At 41.3% G+C, this 24,412-nt stretch overlaps 3 protein-coding genes across 3 annotated transcripts in view; all 3 read left to right on the top strand.

The window, feature by feature from the left end:
• Window positions 1-7,076, top strand: part of Styk1 (serine/threonine/tyrosine kinase 1) — a 35,343-nt gene extending 28,267 nt beyond the window's left edge. Inside the window, exons 7-10 of the mRNA XM_060384301.1 lie at window positions 961-1,175; window positions 3,333-3,373; window positions 3,968-4,064; window positions 5,225-7,076. Of these exons, the coding sequence (XP_060240284.1) occupies window positions 961-1,175; window positions 3,333-3,373; window positions 3,968-4,064; window positions 5,225-5,429 (558 nt within the window). The 3' untranslated portion in view covers window positions 5,430-7,076. The remainder of the gene's footprint in view (window positions 1-960; window positions 1,176-3,332; window positions 3,374-3,967; window positions 4,065-5,224) is intronic.
• Window positions 7,077-10,886: 3,810 nt separating this feature from the next.
• Window positions 10,887-19,559, top strand: LOC110560946 (mago homolog B, exon junction complex subunit). Its single transcript, XM_021657129.2, has 5 exons — window positions 10,887-11,058; window positions 14,443-14,501; window positions 15,778-15,888; window positions 18,293-18,375; window positions 19,250-19,559. Exons 1-5 carry the CDS (start codon window positions 10,965-10,967, stop codon window positions 19,347-19,349), a joined length of 447 nt encoding a protein of 148 aa, XP_021512804.1. The 5' UTR covers window positions 10,887-10,964; the 3' UTR covers window positions 19,350-19,559.
• Window positions 18,290-24,412, top strand: part of LOC110560949 (killer cell lectin-like receptor 2) — a 48,737-nt gene continuing 42,614 nt past the window's right edge. Inside the window, exon 1 of the mRNA XM_060384299.1 lies at window positions 18,290-18,375. The gene's annotated coding sequence lies outside the window, so the exon portion shown is untranslated. The remainder of the gene's footprint in view (window positions 18,376-24,412) is intronic.

The following is a 24,412-nucleotide window of genomic DNA, read 5'->3' as shown; positions in this document are numbered from 1 at the left end:
TTGAAGCTCCCATGGGATGGGGAGAGGAGGCCTCACAGCGGTTATCTGTGCTTCTTGGAGGGTGTGGTCCTAGTGTTGGTCAGCTGTAAGCATAAGCCGATTTGGCCTCTGGGATCAAAGGGGGGGTGTCCTACAGGGGCGATCTGATCAAGCTGATGCACCCATCAGGCACCAAGTAGCCACCTTGATTTTCACCTGTTCTTCTAACCAGAATCTTTTCATGCTTTATAATAAACTCACAACCTTTCTCTCCCTAGATGGTGGGTTAGTAAATCAGGGCTAAAAGCCTTAAAGTTTATTTGTATAAGTTCTCAGAGAGTGTGGAGCACAGCTTAAGGACTATTAGTGGATTGGTAGGGCCTGTACCACTTTCTGAGTCAAGAGACCTGCTGTGGTCATAACCACCTGATGAGTAATGCATGTGAAGGCTTCTGTGTTCCTCTGGATTTGCCTTAAAGGTACTTGCTTAACCTCATCTAGTTATAAGGACAGAATGAGATGATATGAACATTCGTATAAATTTATGACACGGCTTTCAGCTTTACTGTTCGTCCTGCTGTCCATTCCAGAATCTTCCTGAGTACCATCGGAAGGGATAGTACGATCAAGAGGGGCTAGGGCTGACACAGAGCATGTGATTATGCTTTCAGAGTCCGGCGTTAGGGCTGGGCATATAGCACAGAGCAGGGTGCTGACCTAGCCTGCAGGAAGCACGAGGATCCATCCTAGGCATTAGAGTGAAATTCCTGTGTTAGTACCATTTGGATTATTCACTGAGTTTGCTAAACCCTAAACATATGGTGAAAAGCTCCAGTCTCTTACCCTGCTTTGGAAATGATCTCATTAGTTAACAAGAGTGCTTGGAGAGAACACCCTTGTCTTTTAAAGGCCCCCTAGGACTGTCTTATCTGTGAACTTTGACCTTCAGAAGGCTGATTACTTTTGATCTTATGCTGATAGGAATTCCTGCAGGAGAAACATCTGTTTCACGGGGATGTGGCCGCCAGAAACATCTTGATCCGAAGTGACCTGACTGCCAAACTCTGCCGACTGGGCCTGGCTTACGAAGTCCACGCTCATGGGGCCATCTCCACTGCTCGCACCAGCACTATCCCTCTCAAGTGGCTCGCTCCGGAAAGGCTCCTCCTGAGACCTGCAAGCATCAGAGGAGATGTGTAGGTTGTGCTTGCTCTTTCACTTCTTCTCTTTGTGGCCTGGTGTTTCCTCCTGAATATTATTGAGCTTTCAGCCTGGTGTGTCTGCAAATGAGAACTCTACTTAAAGTCAGACATACTCTCAAGCGAAGAAAAAAAAAAAAGCTTGCCATCTGCCTCTAATCTCTTTTTAAATGCTTCCACCAGTAGTTCATGTGAATTAGATTAGTAACTTTCATTAGAAAGGAAAAAAAAAGTGAAAATATTATTCAAATCAATATTGGAGGACTAACTTTAGCCTTTCTTTAAATTTTAGGGCATGGTTCCACTATCGAGCCAGGAAATGAAGAACTTTAAATGAAATGTTCATACATGTTTCGAGTCAATAATTTTAAAAATATTGACTTATTTATGTGCTTGTTCCTGCATTAGTTTAGGTGCACCAAGTATATACATGAGCTCTTGGTAGGCAGAGGGGAGTTCCAGATCCCCATGACTGGAGTTATAGGAAGCTGTGAGCCATCATTTATGTGCTAGCAATGAACCCAGGTCCTCTTCGGGAACAGTAAGTGCTCTTAACCACTGTCCTATCTGTAGAGGAACCCAGCAATATGGCTGCTCTGGCAAGGAATCTCATCCAAAGACCTTCTTAGCCTGAATGATCTGCTGTAATTCAGACAAACTCTGGATTACAGTATGATCTGGCTGGAATGTACACACGCCCTTAGTACCCGACTTTAATCCCAAACAATGAAGGTGAGGTTAGTTTATAGAAGAAAGCAGCCATGTTTGAAGGTGACATGTAATTGAGGGGTAGACAAAGTGATGAATCAGAGAAGGATTAGACAGAATGAGTCAAAGATAGGAAAAACCCAACTCTCATGAGAAGACAGAAAAGAAAGTATAAGAGCTATACGGGGAGAGAGAGGGAGTTTTTTTTTTTTTTTTTGTTTTTGTTTTTTTAACTGGGACAATTTTACAAAGACAGGTTGCAAAGAGAATAAGCTAGAAACAGGTGAAGACAGAATAAGCCAGAAAATGAAAAGGAACCAGAAGATTAAAACATATTGCCAGAATTACTTTGAGGCCAGATAGAGCAATTCATACAGAAGGCAAAAGAAGCCAGTTGGGATCAGTCAGATTGGAGAGGCGTTTGTGTCAGAACAGCTGAGTTGAACCAGCCAGCAAGAGTTCAGAAAGAGCTAGAAAGGCTTGGGAATGGCTCTGATCTCATCCCCTCATGAGGAAATAAAAACAACACTTACAGCTCTTTTCACGCCCTAATCACTTGACCTGAAAACTTTTGCATGAATATTTATTTATCAGATTTTTAAAGGAGGAAAATCTACATTTTGTGATGGTTCTTGAACATGCAAATACAGCCCATAAGCCATGATCCTTTTGCCTTCACCTTCCAAATGCAGAGGTTACCCTTGTATGCCACCATGCCCATATATATATATACATGTATATACTTTTCTTGTCCGAAAAGCAGCTCTAATGATTACTAATGACTGGATGCCCCTTTGAGATGGTTCTTAGTACAGTGAGAGACCTGAAAATATTTGTGAAAGAATGTGAGACTTTTATTGTTTCCCTCTTCATTTTTTTATTTTTATTTTTATTTTTTTGTTTGTTTTTGAGACAGAGTTTCTTTGTGTAGTCTTGGCTGTCTTAAAATTATCCCTGTAGACCAGGCTGGTGTTGAATTCTTAGGGATCCACCTGCCTTTGCCTCCTGAGTGCTGGAATTAAGGGTGTATGCCATCACTGCCTGGTTCCCCTCCATCTTTTACATTTTGACTCATATATACAATGTTATAACACTTTGCTATTTTTTTTTTATTTATTTGGGGTGGGGATAGAGTTGAAACAGGGTTTTTCTACATAGCTCTGGCTATCCTGGAACTGGCTGACTTTGAGATCACAGAAATCTGCCTGCCTCTGCACACTCACACATATGCTAATAACAGTAGCATACATGTATTATGAAGAGGGGGCATAGACACAGCCCTTAAAGGGATTAGAATCTGAAGGCCATGGACAGGAATGTTCTCTAATAACTCTGTTAAACAACTCAGCCCTCCCTGAGTCCTTCATCTCTTTCTGATGTTAAAGTGAACTCTCTTTAGAAAAGATAAAGGTAGAAATTAAGAGGGTGGCTTTGTTTCTCTTACAGTTGGTCCTTTGGGATCCTGCTTTATGAGCTGGTGACTCTAGGTAAGTATGACCACCTGGCAAAGAATAAAGCTTGCTTATTTGGAAGGTGGATGATGTAGCCCCTGAGCAAGTGTTTCCAGGATGGAAGATTGCACTGGGCTGACATGGATTCTAGCTTCATTCCTCTGAAGTCCACTAAAATGATCACCCCCTTTCTTCTCTTTCCCTTTCCTAGATATTCCTAGACTTTCTTTAGCTCTCCACCCCCCCCAACCATAACAACTCTATAGGATGTTTTCAAACCCAGAGGATGGTTCCAATAGCAATCTCATATAAACATAAAAATTTTCAAGTTCATTAATCCATTCAATTGGGAAACTGTGGCTCCTTCTGTGTCCTGAGGAGTGGAAGGCAGCTCTTATTTGCCCTGATTTATTTATGTTCCTTAAAACTCAGAATTACCTTTCTTTTCCAAAACACCTCTTCTGCAATCTACTGCCTCCTTACACAATCAGCAGGAGCAGCTGTACTATATACAGTATGTCCCCGTGGTTATGTTTTAAAGGCTTTTGTCTCAGGTCAGTGGAGATTGGTGTTATTGTCACTTCATGTTTAGAAGGTCTCTTGCTGGTCTCATGTTTTCCTTATTGACAGGGGCACCGCCATACCCTGAAGTCCCTCCCACCGGCATCCTACAGTATCTTCAGAGAAGTAAAATTATGAAGAGACCCAGCAGCTGCACACATACCATGTAAGAGCTTCCTAAAGGCTTGAGCTTCTGTAATTCCAAATCATGTTTTGCTCCCCATTAACCACAACCTTTCCAGTGTGCCTCTGACCATGTGCTAATGCCCAGCCATAAATGAAACATGAGGCAAACCAAAACCACTTCTGCCCAGCTGCTGTATCAGTCACTTTTCTAATTGTTGTGGCAAAATACCCAACAGAAACTGCTGCAGGGAAGAAAGGTTGACTGTTTTTTTTCACAGTTCCATTATGGTGGGGAGGTTAGAGCAGAGGTGAACAGCCTGTGGCTTGCAGGAGCACAAAGACAGTTCACATAGTTGTGGACCAGGGGCACAAAGGCTGGAATTAGGACAGCTATAACTTTTAGAAGCATTCCCCTTCTGCAACAAGCTAGGGATCAAGCACTTAAAACATGGCCTGTGGGGGACAGCTCGGGCTCAAGCTGTAAATGTGTCATGTATGTATACTTATCATATATGCAAACATACACACATCTGCACATACAGCTTTGAGGCTACCACCAAGGACTCTATTAGAAACCTAATTTTTGCTTCTAGAAGAAGCCTTCAGACACTGTGCCTGACCTTAAAGAACCTAACTGTCATCTGAGAAGATAGTTCAAACATGAGATTGATTAAAAGCTCTACCCCTAGGGACTGGAGAGATGGCTCAGTGTTTAAGAGCGCTGTCTGCTCTTCAGGAGGTCCTGAGTTCAATTCCTAGCAACCACACAGTGGCTCACAACTGTGTATACCCGGAATCTGATGCCCTCTGCTGGCGTACAGGTGTACATGCAGATAGAGCTCTCACATACTTAAAGTAAATAAACTTAAAAAACAAACCAAAACAACAACAACAACAAAAACCTCTACCCCTCATGCCATAGAATGGAACAGATAATTCACTCCTAGCCCTGTTAGTCAATTGTTTCATGGGAAAAGGCAGAGCTCTTCTGTCACTTTGTAGTCTGAAAAAAATCTCCAACATTCTACTATAAAAAGAAAAAAGTAATAGAATGTTGAGGGACTTGATATAAAGAGAACAGTAGAGTACTATATGGAAATACAACGGGACACAGGGCAGAAAGAACAGAGAACTGTGGGCTTTTATATTGTTGTTGAAGAGGAGCTGTGTTCTTTTCATCCATCTCTGCTGTCCCCTCAGGTACAACATCATGAAGAGCTGTTGGCGCTGGAGTGAGGACAGCCGGCCCTTACTTGGAGAGCTACGCATGCGCCTAGAAGCCGCCTCTAGATCTGCGAATGACAAGGCTGTGCTGCAAGTGCCAGAGTTAGTGGTGCCTGAACTGTATGCGGATGTGGCTGGCATCAGTGAAGAGAGCCTTTCCTACAGCTATAGTGTCCTTTGACGATGCCCCAGACAAGTGACAACATGGGCGGGAATGAGTTCCTTCAAGAACACAGGGAAGGAACATTCTCTGAGCCACACAGGGAGGAAAAGGACATGGATCCTGCACCTTTCCCTATACTACATTTTCCTGTAAATATGAAATGCTGCTGAATGAGGCTCTACCTCTATAGACATGTACTCTCAAGCAAAGAATCATCAGAAATCTCAGTTTGCTTTCCAGTCCCAAGGGCCTGAGTATAAGTGGTGGGCAGTGTTGTTCCAATGGACGTTTTTAATTTTTTATTTATTTTTATTAAAATCCTGGGGTTTTCACATGTATATTTTTGTCTCCCCCCATTTCCACATCTGACCACCACTGTAAATATGTCCTATCATAACATTCTATACATACTTAAAACCAAGGGTGGCCTTCCATCCTTGAAACCTAAACAGGCATTTTAGACAACACATTCTTGGTAACTGAACCTTGACAACGTTTATCAAACACAGTAGGGAAAGTTCTCACTTTCCAGTATAAAAAGGACAGCCAGATATCAGCTGTCACCAAAATGAAGTGAGACACAACCTTTCAAACTGTTTAAACCATTTTCTTAAAGAGGCTTCCTTCACTGCCAGAGATCTTGAATAGCCCAAAGGAGGCTTTTGAAATCTGCAATAATTACTTGAGGGATAGGGCAAAAGGGTGGGTCCCACCCACCCAAGGTTGGTTTACTACTGAAACATTCTTTTTAAATCTAAAATATTAAACGGTTCAAATAAATCAGAAGGGAATGAAGGAATAGAAAGCCAACACGGGGATTCATGAGAAAGTATATTCAAGATTATTTTTGCTGAACAATGTAAGGTGGATCAAGATCTCCTTCAAGGAGAAGTCTTGTTCCTTCTATTCAGGAACTTAATATTGAGGAATCATAGATGTTATTCAGTACTAGTCCCTTCTTGAAGAGCTGGAGCATAATTATGAGAAATAATTCTGAGTTTTTCATTGAATGTAGATACAAGAATCTCCTTCTATTGAACTCTGAGACAGGTGGACCCTGTTTGTACTAAGTTTAATTAGAAGCAGAAGTCATTTCATGATTAAGAACATTGTTCATCACATTTGCTTGCTAGTTCCTGTAAGACTAAGGAGAATAAACCCAAAGAACCAAAGTTAGAACCAGTGATGAAGTGTGTGTCTGTGTATCTGTGTGTATGTATGTATGTATATATATATATGTGTGTGTATGTATACATGTATGGATAACAAATAGGAAGTATGGAAACCAAGCAAGAAGTCTTAGCAACCCAAGATGGTCATTCAGAGGCACAGAGAAGTAATCTGATAGGGATGGGTGTCAGCTTCTGCTTTCCAACTATCCAGCGAGACACTGAGAAACATCTCATTAAAGTAGTATTCGTCGACTCGAGGTAGACTTTCATGAGGTATAGCTGCCAAAATCTCTACACTAGGGAGGACAAAAAGTAAATGGAACTTAGTTTTAATAGGGAAGTTAAAGAGCCTACATTGTCTAAAAAAAGATTCTTCGTGTGCAAAATGAGAAGACTGCCTTACAGAGTTGGTGTGAGAGTGAATGAAAATACGTATTTGTATAATATATGTTGCACATAATATGTTCTCAATAAATGTTTCTTTTTCCCCTTTTCTAACTCAGAACATTTGTTATTTTTTTCTTTCTAAAAGCATAATATCTACTGTGGCCAAGAAGAGACTCCTGTCCTGTGATAGTACAGGGCATAAAATGTCTAAAGATTATGTAATGGTACGAGAACCACATGATTAAGCTGATGCCATGTTTTTTTTATTTTCCAGCACTGAGACGTGAACCCAGGACCTCACACCCACAGGGAAGTTCTTTACATTGGTCTTGAGCTATCATGTTTGGGTGATGTTTTCACTGCTGCTAATAGTCTCTTACGATTTCAAAACACTGTAAATATCACAGTGAGGGCAATTCTCTTTACCGAAATGATCCCGTGACTTTACAAGAACATCCTGGTACCTTGGGAAGGACGAGGAGTGCTACAGTAGAATAGATGACCAGCAGCTGAAAACTGACACAATTGCATCAACTGAAATCTTGATGTAGGCAGTTACACGAGGGATGTTTCCTGTTGCTGTGGGGTGCCATAGTGGGTGGTCAGGATTTACATGTGCTGGTGAGAGAAGGAAGAAGGAAGGGATCATACTGTTGCCTCCCAGCTGTTAGCTGGAGCAAGTTTTATGAAGCATTTCCTTATTTGAATATTGGTTAAAAATATTAAAAAAGGTTAGAGAGTCTTTCAGAAAATTGGAAAAGGGAATTACTGAGTCACTTTAGATAGGGAAAAAGATGTAGATGGGTAGAAGAGACATAAAAAGAGCTCAAAAGAATTATGTAAGCACAAACAAGTCCTGATGATCATTTAAAACATTAACAACTGCAAGGAAGAATCACGTCAGAAAATGACAGATGTGGTGGTACACACTTGCAATACCACCACTTTCGATGTGAATGCAAGGAGGTTAGGAATTTAAGGCCAGGTAGGCTACATGAGACCATGCCTCAACCCCCTCCCCCAAAACAAAACCACACACACACACACACCAAAATAAAAGAACTTGATTCATCACCAACACAACTGAAAAAATAAAACACGAGTGGAAAGATTATCAACAAATACTGCACATTAAACCATCAAGTCTCACTTTCCGTTGCAGTGTTCATATCAGAGACAGCCCCTGCTTCCCTTACTAGGGAACCCACATGGAGACTGAGCTACCTATTGGCTACATCTGAGCAGGGGTCTAGGTCTTTCTCATGCATGGTTCTTGATCATGCATCAGTCTCTGCAGGCCCTCTGGGCTCAGATTTGTTGGCTCTGTTGGTCTTCTTGTGGGGCTCCTGTTCCTCATTTGCTCAACTATGTTCACAGCAGCTTTATTCATAATAGCCAGAAACTGGAAACAATTCAGATGTCCCTCAACTGAAGAATGGATAAAGAAACTGGTACATCTATCCAGTGGGATTCAGCTGTTAAAAACAAGGGCATCACGAAATTTGCAGGCAAATGGATGGATCTGGAAAAGATCATCCCGAGTGAGGTATCCCAGAAACAGAAAGACACACATGGTATATACTCACTTACAAGTGGATATTAGCCATACACTACAGGGAAACCACACTACCTAAAGAAGCTAAGTAACAAGGCGCATCCTAGGGAGGATGCTTAATCGTCATTCAGAAGTGTAAGTAGAACAGACACCAGAAGCAGCTGAAGAGAGGGAAAAGGACTGGAGCCTACCATAAATGTCCCTTGAAATACTCCACTGACCAGGGGATTGAAGCAGATACTGAGATTCACAACCAAACTTTGGGCAGAGCACAGGGTGTCATGCGGAAGAGTGGGGGAACAAAAGGTGCAGTGATTTACATTGCTAATGTATTTTTCTAAATAGCAACCTACCACCCAACCACAGGAGTAAATTTTATAACAATTACATAACTATTCAGATGACCAACAAAAACCTGCCCAAACTTGCCTTGACAGTTACTCCAGTTTCTTGAACCCTACATTTTAGCTACTTATTGATTTCAAGTGTAGAAGTTGTGTTTATTGGTTTTCTTCAAATATACATATTCACACCATCCATGACTTTATTTAGGTCATCCTTTTGCCTGAAATGCTTTTCTGTACTGCTGGACATTCACAGAATTTACTAATCAGAAAGCTTTTATAAATCTTCCTCAGTGCTCCCCTTGCTTATGCATTTCTAACTCCATCTACAATAAAATCACTTGCCCTTTTCATACAGAGATGCTTTATTTCATATTTTATTTACTATACCAATTGCTTCCTTGTGCTGACGATTGTCTTACATGTTTGCTCTCTTTTTATTCTGAAGGTGTAAATGGCTCTATTGCTTTACTGCTAATGCCCATCTGTTCTGGCACATAGGAAATCCTTGTTAAAACTCATGTTGCGTAGACTTCAAAGCACATATACACGTTATTTAATTTTCTCAGTTCTGTGTTTGGCAAAGTTGATCACTGTATTTAGTTAGTTGATGATTAAACAGGTTGAGAGATAATGACTTGTCCAAGGTTGGGTAGGGACAGTGTTGAGATTTAGTGACTTTTCTTGGGATTATTACCGATTACCAGTCACCAGATGGGATTACTCGGTGTTGGTAACAGAGTGGTGATCAGAACTTGAAAGGTGGACTGCGTGCAATTGCACTGTCATTTTGTGTTCAAGACCTTTCTACACTGGAGTGTTCCTTACTTCTACAATTTAAACTGTTGAGAACTGTGGCCTAGCCCCAATACACAAATACACAGGCTACTGACTATTAATCCTTACTGACACACAAGATGTACTATGAAAAAACTCTTTCCCAAAGGCTCTCTGGACATTTTCATGAGCTATTTGAACATCAAGCTTCCCATTTTACTTTGTGTCTTAGTCTATGATGTTACTGGATAACTGTGAAGCATTAACCAAAGACCTATGTTAGGACTCAGAGAGACTGTATTCCGGTAGGGACTGTAAGGTAACTACACAGTTCACCAGTTACAGGAAGTAGAGCCACACCCCACTTTAAAATGTGCTTCGAGATCAGAGATACCACAATAAGTAATGGCTTGTAAACCTTCGTTCAAAACCCAGGAAAAGCCACACCCATACCACAGGGCAACCAGAAGGTAAAAGTGGTTTACAAACTTTCCTTCCGAGCCCATTTAAACAACATCAAGAAAACAAACAGCTGGCTGTTTGTTCTTTGCTAGGATAAGATAAAATCTGCAGGAAAACGAACGAATCTGGAAATTATTATAGCGAAGTATTTACACAAATAACTCACACACTCTTGTATGTGGATCTTAACTTGTGTGTCTGTATTTATGTGCTGGTGTCGGTTATTAAACCAGAAAGAGGACTGGGGGTTAGTTAAAGAAATGCAGTGTGTGTGTGGGGGGGAGGGTAACAGGATACATTTGACAGGAAAGTGCAGCGGGAATACTGTGGGCAGAAGGGTTGGAGGCGTTAGGTGGGGGAGAGGTGGATAGTGTAGGAGGCTCAGCCAAAACAATAGGTAAAGCCATAATGAAATCCCGCCATCACGATCATGCAAGCGACCCTTATTAAAGGCGTGGAGACCTCCTCAACCCAGACACACAAGACGTTAAAGGACAGGAGGTAATGGTGGTCGGTAAGAGTGGTTGAGAAGGAGGGATGAGAGAGGGCAAGGAGGTGGGAGTCACCAAAAATCATCACGTACGTGTATGACATCGTCAGAGTTAAAAAAATAAAAAGCAAAGCACATAAACAAAATCTTTTCAGAAGAGAAAGCAAGCAAAGTGCTTGAGATTTTAGTTAAGCGGCTACAGGGAAAATCCCCAGCTCTTCTCAGGGTCTCTCGCTGGACATGCAGCGTTCCCTACCGGAGAACTGGCGCCCTCGGTGACGCGCTTTCCCCGCGCCCGTGACGTCACTGTTCCGCGCCGGCAGCGCGTCGGCCCGGAGGTGCCGCGGGGTTTAACACAGGCTTAGAATGCCTACGGCTAGTGATTTCTACCTGCGCTACTACGTCGGGCATAAGGGCAAGTTTGGGCACGAGTTTCTGGAGTTCGAGTTTCGGCCGGACGGTGAGCGGCGGCTGGGCCGCGAGGGAGGACGAGCCGCCCAGGGTGTGGGTTTCTGTGTTTTTCTCATTTTCCTCTTTATTTCAATTAACTTGTTTGGGTTTGGGACCGGGTCTGGTCCAGGCTGACCACCAACTGTCGATCCTCCTGCTTCAGCCCCCGGGAGGCGGTGAGGACGGGCGTCTCACCACGCCCCATCCTGAAGAGCTCGAGTAGCAGGCTTGGGGGTGTGTTTGTGAGGGGGGAAAATGCTGTAACGTAATTCTGAAAGGCGGATCCTGCCACTGTGAGCAAAGTTGAACGGAACAGCAGTCAGAAACCTAGAACGGAGAGCCTGTGCTTCGGGAGTGTTAACAGAATTATCAAGGGATGCCCCAGCGGATGCTTGAAATCTTCGGGTGACCTTTTTCTGTCTACTCATTCATTCACTCTGGGCGTGAAGGCTGCTTTGTAGGGGAGGAACCCTGTGCCTGAACGCAGGGGTGTGATATGGGTTAGGTATCGAAATACGATTCTTCACCATCTTTGTCAAGAAACATGAATGGATGATGGCCAGAGGTAAGTGAGTCAGTGACAGCCTACTAGAAGCTCTTTTTCTGGCGCCTCCTTGGCGGTCAGCCTTGTTTAGGTAAAGCTGAATATCTCTTACACAGCCACTAGCTGCCAGAACTTTTTGAAGTGGGTCATGAACATAGTCTTAGTACTTTCTACAAGAAACGATTCGCCACAAAAATAGCTGCTGATGCTCAGGGTGAAGAGTGGAAGGGTTGTTTGGTCCCGGTCATTGATGGGAACGATAACAAGGTTTTGCCATGAAACATTCTTGGCACTGCAGAGGGCGCCTGCTGTTGAGTAAGGGGCACGCTTGCTATAGACCAAAGAGAGCTGGAGAGAGGACTGCAAGTCTGTTCTAGATATATTATGGATTATTATGGATGCCAATCTGAGTGGTTTCAAATTGGTTATTGTAAAAAAAAAAAAAAAAAAAAAAAAAAAAAAAAGGACAGATACTGCTGTGCCCCTGTTCCTCTGGGCTTGGGGCCCAAAAGAGCACAATCCTAAATCATTTCAATATCTCTAAAGAAGCTGATGTCTGCCACTATGTAATCAGAGCGCTTAAATAAAGAAGGTAAGAAATCCAGGCAGAAAGCACCCAAGGTTCAGCATCTTATTACTACACATGTCCTGCCTTGCTAAAGCTGATGTATTGCTCCGAAGAAACAACATACAAAGAAAAATGAGGAGGCTGCAGAATAAGCTAAACTTTTTGGCCTAGAGAATGAAGAAAGCCAAAGAAAAATATCAGGAACAGATTACCAAGAGACATAGGCTATCCTCAATGATAGTTTTTAATTTTAAGTCTTGAATCCAGTAAGGAATGAGTGTTTAAGAGTAACAAATGATCAGACCTTGAGAAGAAAAGGAAAAAAACAAAACAAAAACAAAAAAAAAAAAAGAAAGAAAAAGCTTCCCCTAAATCTTTAATCTGAGCACTTGGAAGGCAAAAGCAGGTGGATCTCCATGAGTGACTTCCAGGACAGCCAGAGCTGTAACACTGGGAAACCCTGTCTTGAATCCCCTTCCAAATGAAACAAAACAAATAAAAGAACCAAGCAAAGACTAAACAAAAAGACTAAACAACCCCCCCCCAAAAAAAAAAAAAACCCTCAAAAACAAAAAGAAGCTTCCCTTAGAAGATAAGACACTTGATTAAGATCAAAAAGAGAAACTTTCTTTCCTTCAGGGGGAAAAGAAAAACCAGAGGAGAGCATTAGTTTGTTGAAGCCCCTTCCTGTGTGGTGTAAGGCAATTCTGTCACTGGACAGCTCTGCTTACTGCACCAGTGATCTTTTATTTTTGAATGTACATTATGTACTGGGCAGTACGTAAGTGCCAAAGATGAAGGTGGAGTTTGGGAGACAGACATTTAATCATTTAACTGTATGGATTTAATTAAGTGCTATTTGGGCTATATGAATGTTTTGGCCAAGGTTCTTTGAAAAGGGAAAGTAAAAGAGGATCATGTATTCAAAATGTTTCAGGCATTTAGGAAGAAGTCAAGGTATCAGCCATTGGACCTGCAGTTATTTAGAAACACAGCAACTTTACCTGTGCTTTCCAAATTTTGTTGTGATGTTGGTTTTAGGTCTTTTGTTTTGTTTGAGACAGGGTTTCCCAGTGTGTAGCCCTGGCTGTCCTGGAGCTTGCTTTGTAGACTATGCTAGCCTTGAATTCACAGAGATCCACCAGCCTCTGTCAGCCAAGTGCTGGAATTAAAGAAGTGTGCCACCACATCCGGCTCTGCCTTCCTTCCTTCCTTCCTTCCTTCCTTCCTTCCTTCCTTCCTTCCTTCCTTCCTTCCTTCTTTCTTTCTTCCAATTTGATTTGGTTGTTTTTTTTTTTTTTTCTAATTCTGTTCTTAGTCCCCTTGCCTGTGAACAGCTTATCATCCTAAGTAACATAAATTAAGAATTCCAGCACTATCAGAGAAATTTCATGTGTGGATTGGTTCTAATGGATCTCTGCCACTGCATCATTCCACTTACATGGGAAATAATGACTCACAACATCTACAGTACCTGGGGATACACCGTTGTAGGGTAACCTTTCAGTTTAGCAGATGAGAAAGATGTCTGGGCACCTGAATGACTAGCCATCCAGGCAACCACACACGCACTGACCTTCAAAGGTCAGGCAGGATGGATTGAAATAAATCAGCCAACAAACTGGCAGTTCACATAGTTTGTGTGCTTCCTAGTTATAATTAAAAATTTTATCCATTATCTTAGCCATATACACTAATTTGAAGGAAAGCAATTAGGGGAACATTTTGGAATAATAGAGAAAGTGTTGACACAAAAGAGACTGTGTGACCCTGAGCAAGTTGTTTAATGTGATTTTCTCTCCTGTGAGTAGGTGAGAAAGTGAAACCTGCTGTTAGAATTCCTTCCGAGTTCAGATGAAAAATGTTGTGAGTACAGCACTTAGCAAGCACCAACACATCACACTTGAAGAGAATACTCTCCGTGCTTTGTCACAGTCACTTGTAGTTCAGGGGCTAGATTAAGAAAATAAACCTGTTTGTTATGCACAGCTTTAATCCCGGAACTTAGGCGACACAGGCAGGGGGATAGATCCCTGGACAAGGCTGCCAACCTTGCTACACAATGAGATCTAGGGAAGAAAGGAAGAAAACAGGCCTTAACAAACCTGACCCATTGTGTGGAAGGTATGGAGGATGTTAAAACTTGCTAGTTCACTTTTATATTTATTGTGTTTAGCCTTGATCTTACATGATGAAAGTGGATATACTAATACAAATGAGATATGAAATTGTCTTTACCCTTAAAATTGCTCACGATGTTCTTTTTTTTTTTCTTTCCCCAGGAAAACTTAGATATGCCAATAACAGCAATTATAAAAATGATGTAATGATCAGAAAAGAAGTAAGTTCTTTTTTTTTTTCTTTTCTTCTACTTTGTTTTGTTTTTGTTTGTTTGTTTTTTCAAGACAGAGTTTCTGTGTGGAGCCTTAGCTGTCCTGGAACTCAACTGACCAGGCTGGCCTTGAACTTAGACCTCAGAGGTCCACCTGCATCTGCCTCCTAAGGGCTGGCATTAAAGGTGTGCATCACCACAGCATGCCCCCAACCCTTTCTTTGTGAGACAGGGTCTCACTTTGTTGCCCTGCTGTCCTGGAACTCTCAGTGTAGACCAGGCTGACCTTGAACTCACAGAAATCCATCTGCCACTGGCTAAGTTCTTTTCAAATGTCTAATTGTTTACCTTTTGTTCATTTATCTTGTTTGTGTTGACTTGACAAAAGTTATTACAAGGCTCTCTTTCAACGAAGAAACCAATTTATAGATTGAAAGCTTTCTTTTTTAATTACATATTTTAGCATTTTTGGTAGTTTTTAAAAATTAGTAAATTTAATTTATATTGCGGACATAGGCCCCTCTGTCCTATCCTCCCAGTCCTACCCTTTTTCCCTGTGGCCTGGTAGGGAAGTCCCATCAGGGGGAAGTAATCAAAAAGCAGGCAACATAGTCCATGCAAGATATATCCTATTTTAACATTCTTAGAAAGGGTTGTTTTTTTTAAATGTGTGAGTGTGTGTGGGCATGTGTGGGGGTGCACATGTAACAATGTTTGTGTGTGTAAGTCAAAGTAGGTAGGAACTGTTTTTCTCCTCCTATGTAGATTCTAGGGGTTAAACTTAGGTCTTTAATCTTGACTGCCTGTACACACTGAGCCACCTTGCTGGTTTTCATTCTTTTAACAAAAAAATCAACCCAAATATTTATAAGCCTATATCATTTAATTTGTTTTGTGAAGTGTGATTTTTCAATGAAAGGCTTGGAAGAGTAGGTTGGCCTTAGAGTGCCAACTCATGTGTATTTGTGTTGCGTTCTTACTCTATAGCCCTGTGTTGCTCCATTAACTGTAAGCTACCCAAGTGCCCCTGCTACCAGGGCAGAATATGGGGCCTTAAGGCAGCTAGTGGTGAGAAGGGGAAAAAGTATGTGTTAAAGGGCAAGAGAATAGAAAAAAAGTAATATTTGTGAGAAAGATGAATTTTTGTTTAGTAGCTTTTGAATCCAATTCAGTTTTTCACTCCTATGTTTGGATATTTAGGATTTGTAACTTACTTTTATTAGATCTTGTTGAACTGTGGGAAGACAGATAATCATTATAAGATTTTATTGTAATTGATTTTCAGGCCTATGTCCACAGGAGTGTAATGGAAGAACTGAAGAGAATTATTGACGACAGTGAAATTACAAAAGAGGACGATGCTTTGTGGCCACCCCCTGACAGGGTTGGCCGGCAGGTCTGTGCCTAGTGATTCTTCAAATGGATAGAGTCAAAGGATAATATAATCAGTGCATTCTATATTATGTATTCAGGATGGTTTCTTATTGAAACTTTGATTATATAACTTCATTTTCCTTTTAAACTTTTTTTTCTTTTGATACTGGGTTGAACTCAAGGTTCATATTTGCCAGGCAAGCAAATACTATATCCAAGTTATACTTCTCAGCCCTTAACTTAGCTTCATTTTCCTTGCTTCAACTAGGAGAGGAGTTAGCACATAGCTCGAAACTTAGACAGCATGCTATGTCTAGCCTGTCTAGCCGAAACTAGGATAATTTGACACTGTTACGAATTTCTTATTATAGATTAGCTGTTATTGTTAATTATTTTTACTATAAATAAATACAACATTTCTAGCCAAATTTGAGAGTTAGGGTTCTTTTCATTGAGTGTAGCAATTAACTTTCTCCAATTTTTCATCTTTTTGAATTTGTATATTTAAATGCCATAGAGGGAAACTTGATAGATTTCTTTGTTCAAATGGAACGTTGTGTTTGCCTCTTATGTTCTCTTCAGAATAATTGATGTTTCTCAAAGGGCTCCCAAAGAACTCTGCAGTCCCAATTTCACTCTGTGTAAAGACAGTTTGGTTTCTGAATTGGGTCCTTTCAACCCTCGGAGAAATGAGATATGAGGCGTGGGAGAAAGAAACATTTAATTTCACTTTTGTGTGTTCCTGAGCATTGTACTTTCCATCAGCCCCTTTCTTTGACTACAAGAATGGGTAGAGATCTAAAAGTGGCAGTAATGAGACTGCTCTGTGGCAAGAACAGTGTAGAACATGGTGTTGGGAAGCAGAGGCAGGTCTGTGTCCCGTGGGAACCTGAGTTACAGTAGTACCACTGTCCACATGGTGGTCACTGGCCATCTGGGCCTGCAAAGAACATCAAAGAGCCGTTAAACCTGCTTGTAAGTGAGGCTGTGACATCCAGACCTGTGTTAAGAAGTTGATGCACTTCTTTTAGAGGGTGGTTTTGTAAATACATCAGAAAATGGTGATGTTTTCCATTTCCCTTTGCCTTAATCTCATTTATGAACATCAATTCTAGAAAAATAGCTCTGGCTACACTGAAAGTTTCATTATATATAAAAATGTTTTTCAATGTACTAGTGATGTGTTCTCCATGAGGGAGTGGCAGGTACACTGCAGAAACTGCTGCTGGATAATTAAACCAAGAATTTTGTGATTATTAGAGAATCTTAGCAAACTCTCAATTTGCAGTATCTCATGAAGTGGATACCTAGGACTTCTTTATTAACACCTGCTTGACAATTTAGTGTAAAAATAAATTAAACATGTAGCCCTTTTATTAGCATTAGATTTCTGGATAAGCGGTACAGATAAAATTTGTATGATGATAATGGTCCCGAACCAACCATATTACATTGTATTGTATTATAAGTTCTATTTTTCATTGGGTTTCAGAGAGTGTTAGTGTGTTATGGAGAGTCAGTGTTACTGCTGTTTATTTATGTCAGTGTATGTTCTGTGCTTCATGCCTTTAGGATTGTACATGTGTGAAAGAAGACCAGTGAAGACTATAACCTTGTTAAGCTATTTTAGGGCCTGGGGGAAGTCGCAGCAGTTGAGCCTGATACATGGCAGTGCCAAAGCCATAGCTATTGTTAATCTTGTATGTTTGCAGGAACTTACGGAAAGGGAAAATACTTTTTGTGATTTTTCTCTTTCTATTTTTCTTTTTGGGTTTTCCAGACAGGGCTTTTCTGTGTAGCCTTGGCTGTCCTGGACTTGCTTTGTAGACCAGGCTGGCCTTGAATTTGTAGAGAGCCCCCCTGCCCCCACCTCCCTGAGTGCTGTGATCATAGGCGTGTGCCACTGCCCAGCTCATTTTGTGATATTTTAAATGGGTTTTATTTCTATAATCTTTCTATAACATAAGCTTTAATGTGACAGCTCTCATGTTTACCAGTATCATAAACATTTTTGTGTCTTTTTTTTTTTTTTTTTGAGCCCCTTTTTTTGTGGTAGCTCAAGGACACAGTTCTGGTTTGATCCGGAGCCTGAGGCTAGTGCTCAGGAGCAGTCGGTGAGGTTATATTAAGAGAATTCTGTTTAGCAAATTAAATTTGTTTAGGTTTTTGTAGAGAGTCTCCCTGTGTAGTCCTGGCTGGCCTGGAACTTTCTCTGTAGACCAGGCTGCCCTTAGAATTGAGTAGTCCTCCTGCTTTGCTTCTTGAGTTCTGGGATTATAAGCATATATAGAAAGCTTGGCTAAGATTAACTTTCTTTCCTCCTCTATCAAGTTCTGGAAAGTTTGCATTTTTTTTGTAGCATGAATACAGGTATCTCTGGAATAGATGTTTTTACTGATACTGTTTCTCTGCTGTTTTGTTTCCAGGAACTTGAAATTGTAATTGCGGACGAACACATTTCCTTTACCACATCAAAAATAGGTTCTCTTATTGATGTAAATCAGTCAAAGTAAGTATATTTGGCTGAGCTGAAGGCAGTTAGAATTCAGATGCCATTGGGACCTTTAAGTAATTAAACGTCTTATCTTGTCTGTCAGAGAAGTTAACAGAGTTTTCACTGTCTAAAATACTCAGCTCGGCAGTGTGCAAAATAATGCCTGATTTTTGTATAACCTGGTTATAATGCTACAAAATGTAAAGGAAGACATTTTTGGTTTGCTGAGCTTCATCAGGCCCATATTACATCATACTTTACCTTGGGTTGAACACTTGAAAAAAACAGTAGGCATATGTGTGAACCACCTTGTGTCGTTAGGTTCTTTCAGCCTACGCTGCAGCTATGCTAGCCTGAATCTTGGAGTCACTTCTTCATGCTTCTTTCTCTCAAAAATGTCCCCAAATGGCTTCCATTGTTTGGTGTTGCCTTAAATCCTAACTTGCTTGAGTATAAGCTACATGAGGACCTTGTTCTGTCTTCAGAGTCAGCATAGTGTCCAACACATAAGGGGTGCTTCAAATAAGTATTAAAGAAGGGGAAGGGAATGAATGCATAATAATTACTAAACATTTATGTTCACTAAGAACAGCTGGATGTTTAAACGTACAGATGTTTACATCTGGTGAGGCTGTGGCCTCTGTGCTCTCCTGGGTTTATGAGTGGATGCACTTTTCTTCAGAGAGTAGTGGGTACTGGTGAACTTCATTCTTCCTTACAGGAAGAGAGAAACGCTAATCGCTCAGTTTCTTCACTTTAGTTTCATCAAGAGTACACGTTTTTCTTAAATTCTATAAGCTTAATTGGTAAAAATGTTTTTTTTTTGTTTTAGAAATTTATGAGATTGTTCATAGGGAACAGAAGGTAACTTACTTTTTTTAAATTTTAGGGATCCTGAAGGCCTTCGTGTGTTTTACTATTTGGTACAGGACTTGAAATGTTTAGTGTTCAGTCTCATTGGACTGCACTTCAAGATTAAGCCAATTTGAATTGGATGCTTTTGAAGTTATTTCAGTATTTAATTAAAGGAAGTATTTTTTTATTGTCAATTTTGGGATTTTTATGAATGTAAAACTTTTGTATGTAAACTCAATATGTGAAAAAAATCAGGTGTAATGGTTTTCCTCTCTTGGGTCCACATGGGCTAGACAGTCTATATGCAATTGATTCTGTAAATAAAAGCCACTTTTTTGTTGAAACTTGGCTCTAATAACGTGTACTAAAGCCTAGATATAGAATAGTTGTTTGCTTTTTGCGGCTGAATCTGTGATTGGCTTTAAGGATGATGGGTTGTCCAGTTGGTAGACTTAGAGCAGAGACCCCTCGACTTTAGCATAGCTAAATCCTAGCTGCTTAAGGTGCCAAGAGTAGCTCTTCTGCTTCCATACTTCATAGGACTTACCTTTGTGATACTTATGGAGCTTGTTCACAGGGGCTTGACTTTTTTTTTTTTAATATTACCATAAGCCCTTTTGGGATACTTCACATTTAAATATTTTCCTAAGTTGTTGGAAGAGCACAGTCAGTACCAGAACATTTGGCCTCTCTGTGATTTTACACTTTTATTTCTGTGTGTGCACACATGAAGGAGCTGAGTTGAAACTTCAAAATTAGATAAAATTTTGTCTTTACCACCAGTAGTGTACATGGCTTTTGGAAGGTCTTACTGGAAACAGGCCACTTAGGTTTGTTTCCCAGGTCCTTTGAACTTTCTACCATTTCTCTCATTGTACTGGTGTTCTCCTCCTCTGCCTCTTCTTCCTCTTCTCTTTTCTCCTCTCCTCTCGTCTTCTCTCCTCTTCTCTCTTCTTCTCCTCTCCTGTTCTCTCCTCTCCTGTTCTCTTCTCTCCTGTTCTCTTCTCTCCTGTTCTCTTCTCTCCTGTTCTCTTCTCTCCTGTTCTCTTCTCTCCTGTTCTCTTCTCTCCTGTTCTCTTCTCTCCTGTTCTCTTCTCTCCTGTTCTCTTCTCTCCTGTTCTCTTCTCTCCTGTTCTCTTCTCTTCTCTTCTCTTCTCTTCTCTTCTCTTCTCTTCTCTTCTCTTCTCTCTTCTCCTCTCCTTCTCTTCTTCTCGTCTCCTTCTTCTTTTCCTTCTTATTTTTCCTCCTCCTCCTCCTCTTCTCTTGATCTCTCTGTAGGCCAGGCTGGTCTCAAACTCACAGAGATCTGCCTACCTCTACCCCCTGCGTGTTCAGACGAAAGGTATGAAACTTAGATATGGATCAGGACCTAACTGTTTTCTCTCTTAAATTTCTTGTTGGCTTATTTTGCTTGAATGGGTGTTGAGCTTCAGCTTGCGTGTGTGTTTGTGCGGTGCGCCCACCTGTATGCCTGGTGACTGCAGATCCCAGAAGAGGGTACTGGATCCTTTAGGACTGGAAATGTTCTCGTGTGGGTGCTGGGATTCAAATTTAGGTCCTCTGAAAGAGACCTTAACCACTGAGCCATCTCTCTTGCCCCTGTTTCTCTTATAACCTACAAGTGAATTTTATCCCTGAGCGTCACAAGAGCCCAACTATCCACTGGCAACCCTCCTTAAGCCTCCTCCATTACTGTTAAGAGTTCCTGAAGCATCTTTCTTATGTCCACACACACTCTTAGTGCTTTAGGCTTAGCAAGCACTATGGGGCTAGGATGATAATGCGGAGTGTTAGAACAGCTGTGATTATAAATTTGAGGACACCCAAAGCTAGGCAGGGTGAGGGTCATTTGTGGAGGACAGTGTCCTCCTGCCACTGCATTTTCCTGTGGAAACATCACCTTTAGAGGTAAGTTTCTACACTTAGGCATATTTGTGTGCAGCACACTCCGGCTGATTACTGGCTCTCTGCAGTGTACATCAGTTTCCTGTGAGCAGGTTTCCTGGCTATAAGCAGATTTAGAGTTGGACATGTTGAACCCATGCAGGGTTCTGAATTGTAGGAATAATCAGAACCTTCATTGCAGTGCTCTGTAGGCTCCACTAGAGGGCCTGCATAGTTTTCCACCTGGTAGCTAATGAAGGCCATGCACATCCCTCCTGAACTGTGACTCTGACACGGCTAGGATGCTATTTTTCCAAAGCAATGTTTCTGGACTATTGATGAAATGCACTATTTATCTAGACCAGCACACCGTGTAGTTCCCAGTTCAATTTCTAGCAGTTTTTAAAGGCTGAGGAAAAGTCAGGCTCTGATCTTTTTCCCTTAGGGAAGCAGGGAATGAGCTCAGCTGAAAGGTAATGCTGGATTGCTTAGCTGAACAGAGCTGGTGGAGGCTCAGCAGCCGGCATGCTTGGTCTTCACCAGGCCTGTGTTCCAGTTGCCTTCCCCCCTGTAGATTTGGCAGCTTCCAATGTGAGCTAGAACAGGCCACAGCTCAGCACAAGCTCTTCCTGCAAATGGACCTGCTGCAGCAGGAGCACTGTGCCAGGCAAGTGAGGCTCCACTGAGCTCCACCCCCAGGAACCAGGGTATTCATGGGGCGGTTTTTCTTCCTTAACTTTTGTTAAGTATGGGTAAATAGGCCCTGATTTTGTCTAGCTTACCACGCAGTGAGACTGTTTCTAGGTGTGATTGCCTTTCCTTCTCTGATAACACCCTTTGAGAGACCTGAGGAGGCTGGAGGAAGCAGCAGACACCTTGGAGGCACATTCTACACTCCAGGATCAAGGCCTCCTCAGAAAAAGATAACTCTTAAAACTGTAAACTCATTAGTGAGGTAAATATCAACCCACCTGCTGGTGCTCTGCCTTAGTCTGATCCACATGTCTGTTATCTCACTATCCCCTGAGAAAAGAGTGCATTAGAAAGGAGCTGGAGGTACTTGGAAACCTGACATCCACCAGCAAGTGGTCCCAGTGAGGGCCACAACAACATGGCTGACGACACCTTGGTGAGCAAGAATTACTTTGTCATTTTATTGTCAAAGGCAAGCTGCCTGGATCCTCAGCCCTCCATATGTGGTGGGAAATCTGACAGTGAAGACTGGGTTAATGTCATCTTGCTATCCAGACAGACTACACCCAAAAACATATCATTAATTCTCCAGTGCAGTGCTGAAGCTGACTCCATGTCATACATAACTGTTGCTGAAGATAATTTAGCGCAGCAAGAGAATAATGCTTAATTTTTTTTTCTGGCTTTTATCTTGATTCTTGTTTTGTTTTTTTTTGGTTTATTTGTTTTCCTTTGGTTTCTTGGTTTTCTTTGTATTGATTTAAGGTTTTGTTATTTTTTATTCCTTTTATATTTGTCATCTTAAGTTTTCTAAGGCTATACACTCTGTATACTGACTGCCATTTTATGCCCCTATTGATTAAATGAATATATTTTTATGAATAAAAAAGCAATTTCCAACTATCAAAAAATAGATTTGAGGACACATGGGGTGGTTATAGGCATAGGAAAACTCAAAATAGAGCCTTTTCGTCTTCTTAAGAGCTGTGAGGTTTACCATATTTCAGTGTTGTGAAAGTTCCACCCTTAGATAGAAGTACCCACAGGTGGCATGCTGCCCAGGACCAGACAGTCCGTCTAGTGAAGTGAGTGAGTCAGCCCATCCTTCCGTGAGGGCTGGTGGTTACTGCAGGTGACCCTCACCACAGCCTGGGACAGGAGGGACAGCTTTGAGCTTTGAAGTGATGATGCTCTGAGGTCTGAGGTCTGAGGTCTGGCGACAAGGTTTGAATGTGTTACTCTAGAATTGTGTCTGTCTCAACACAAAGGAATGGCAGTTGTGGCTTCACAAATAAAGGCTGTTACAGCAAAGCAGTCAGGAAAGTGAATATATGCCCGAGCAGTGAGCATCAAGAGTCCAATCTCCATCTCGTCAGTACTGTGGTTGTGAGCATACCCCTCTATGCCCACTTTTGTTATGTGGGTATTGTAGACTAACCTGAGGGCTTCATGCTCACAAAGCAAGTACTAAGTCATGGAGTCATCTCCTCAGTTACTGGGTTTTGTTTGTTTGTTTTCATAAATAAAACTTTTGCTTTTCCAAAAAAAGTTTAGAAAAAAATTCAGGAAAATAAAAACTTCTTCAAGCTTCTCACCCATATGTTTTTTGTTTTTTTTTTAATCTGGTTGTGAAGTTCAGTATTTCCTGTTTTGTGCTGCACAAAACAGTAGGAATGTCATAAAATCACAGTAGGAATGTCAGTCAGTGATAAATGTGCTCCTTAATAGTTTACAATTTTTAGAATTTCAGAGGAAGCTGTTACTCTTTGGCATTACAGTTATTGGCATACTCTTGTCTCTGTCCACAACCAAAAAAATCACCCACTCTGGTCAGTTTCTGTTAGGAGTCCTTCTCCTTCATCATGCACACTGGTCACTACCTCGTTTTCTTCTAATGCTATGGTCACAGTAGTGAACACAACAGACCAGCTCTTCTTGCTCAAAGACTTTGCACAATATTAGAAAAGGCAAACAATAGGTAGAAAGCACAGAGAAGCATATCTTGTCCATGCTTAGCCTCTGTGGTAAGGATGGCACCCTCTCAGCAGAGATAAGGATGGAAAGTGGTCTCAGCACCATTATAATTCCTTCGGCAATGTGACTTACCCCTCCCCCATTAGAGGTGACAGTATGAGTTTGCTAGAGCAGCAGTAACTCACTGCTGTAGTATGAAGGCCAAAGTTATGTTTTAGGTTTAAATCACTGTGCTTAAGAGATCTATAAAGCAAGAATGGCTCTAGCTTATAAGCCCCTCTTCCCCAAGGACAGCAGACTTCCTGCAATGTTGGGAGTAGTTGCTCATGTAATGTAACAAACCACATTTTCACTTCTCTAAAGAGGTTGGTTGCCTCAAGTGTGCAGGCTGTGCTTGAGCACATGCAGACAACAAGTATGCTTGCCCCCAATTGATCGAGCAGGGAAGCACTTAGCCCTGACTAACATGATTCGTGGCCATTCTCTGGGAATTCTGGCTATGGACATGACCAATATATCATCTTCTGGCTAGTATATCATAAAGGTTGCTTCAAATTTGGCTCCAAAATTGTGGTAATGCTCTTATTCTTCCTACATGGGATTTACAATAGATCCCTCATTTCCTCACTTTCACACATACACACGC

The sequence above is a fragment of the Meriones unguiculatus genome, chromosome 5 (genome assembly GCF_030254825.1).
Source record: "Meriones unguiculatus strain TT.TT164.6M chromosome 5, Bangor_MerUng_6.1, whole genome shotgun sequence".
Taxonomy (NCBI): domain Eukaryota; kingdom Metazoa; phylum Chordata; class Mammalia; order Rodentia; family Muridae; genus Meriones; species Meriones unguiculatus.
Note: the sequence above shows the minus strand (reverse complement) of the source record. Positions and strands in the feature narration are given on the sequence as shown.

Coding starts and splice junctions, on each gene's coding strand:
- LOC110560946 (XM_021657129.2), top strand. CDS start 10,965: ATGCCTACGGCTAGTGATTTCTACCTGCGCTACTACGTCGGGCATAAG. Junction 11,059..14,442: donor GTTCGAGTTTCGGCCGGACG/GTGAGCGGCGGC, acceptor TTCTTTCCCCAG/GAAAACTTAGATATGCCAAT. Junction 18,376..19,249: donor ATTGATGTAAATCAGTCAAA/GTAAGTATATTT, acceptor TTTAAATTTTAG/GGATCCTGAAGGCCTTCGTG.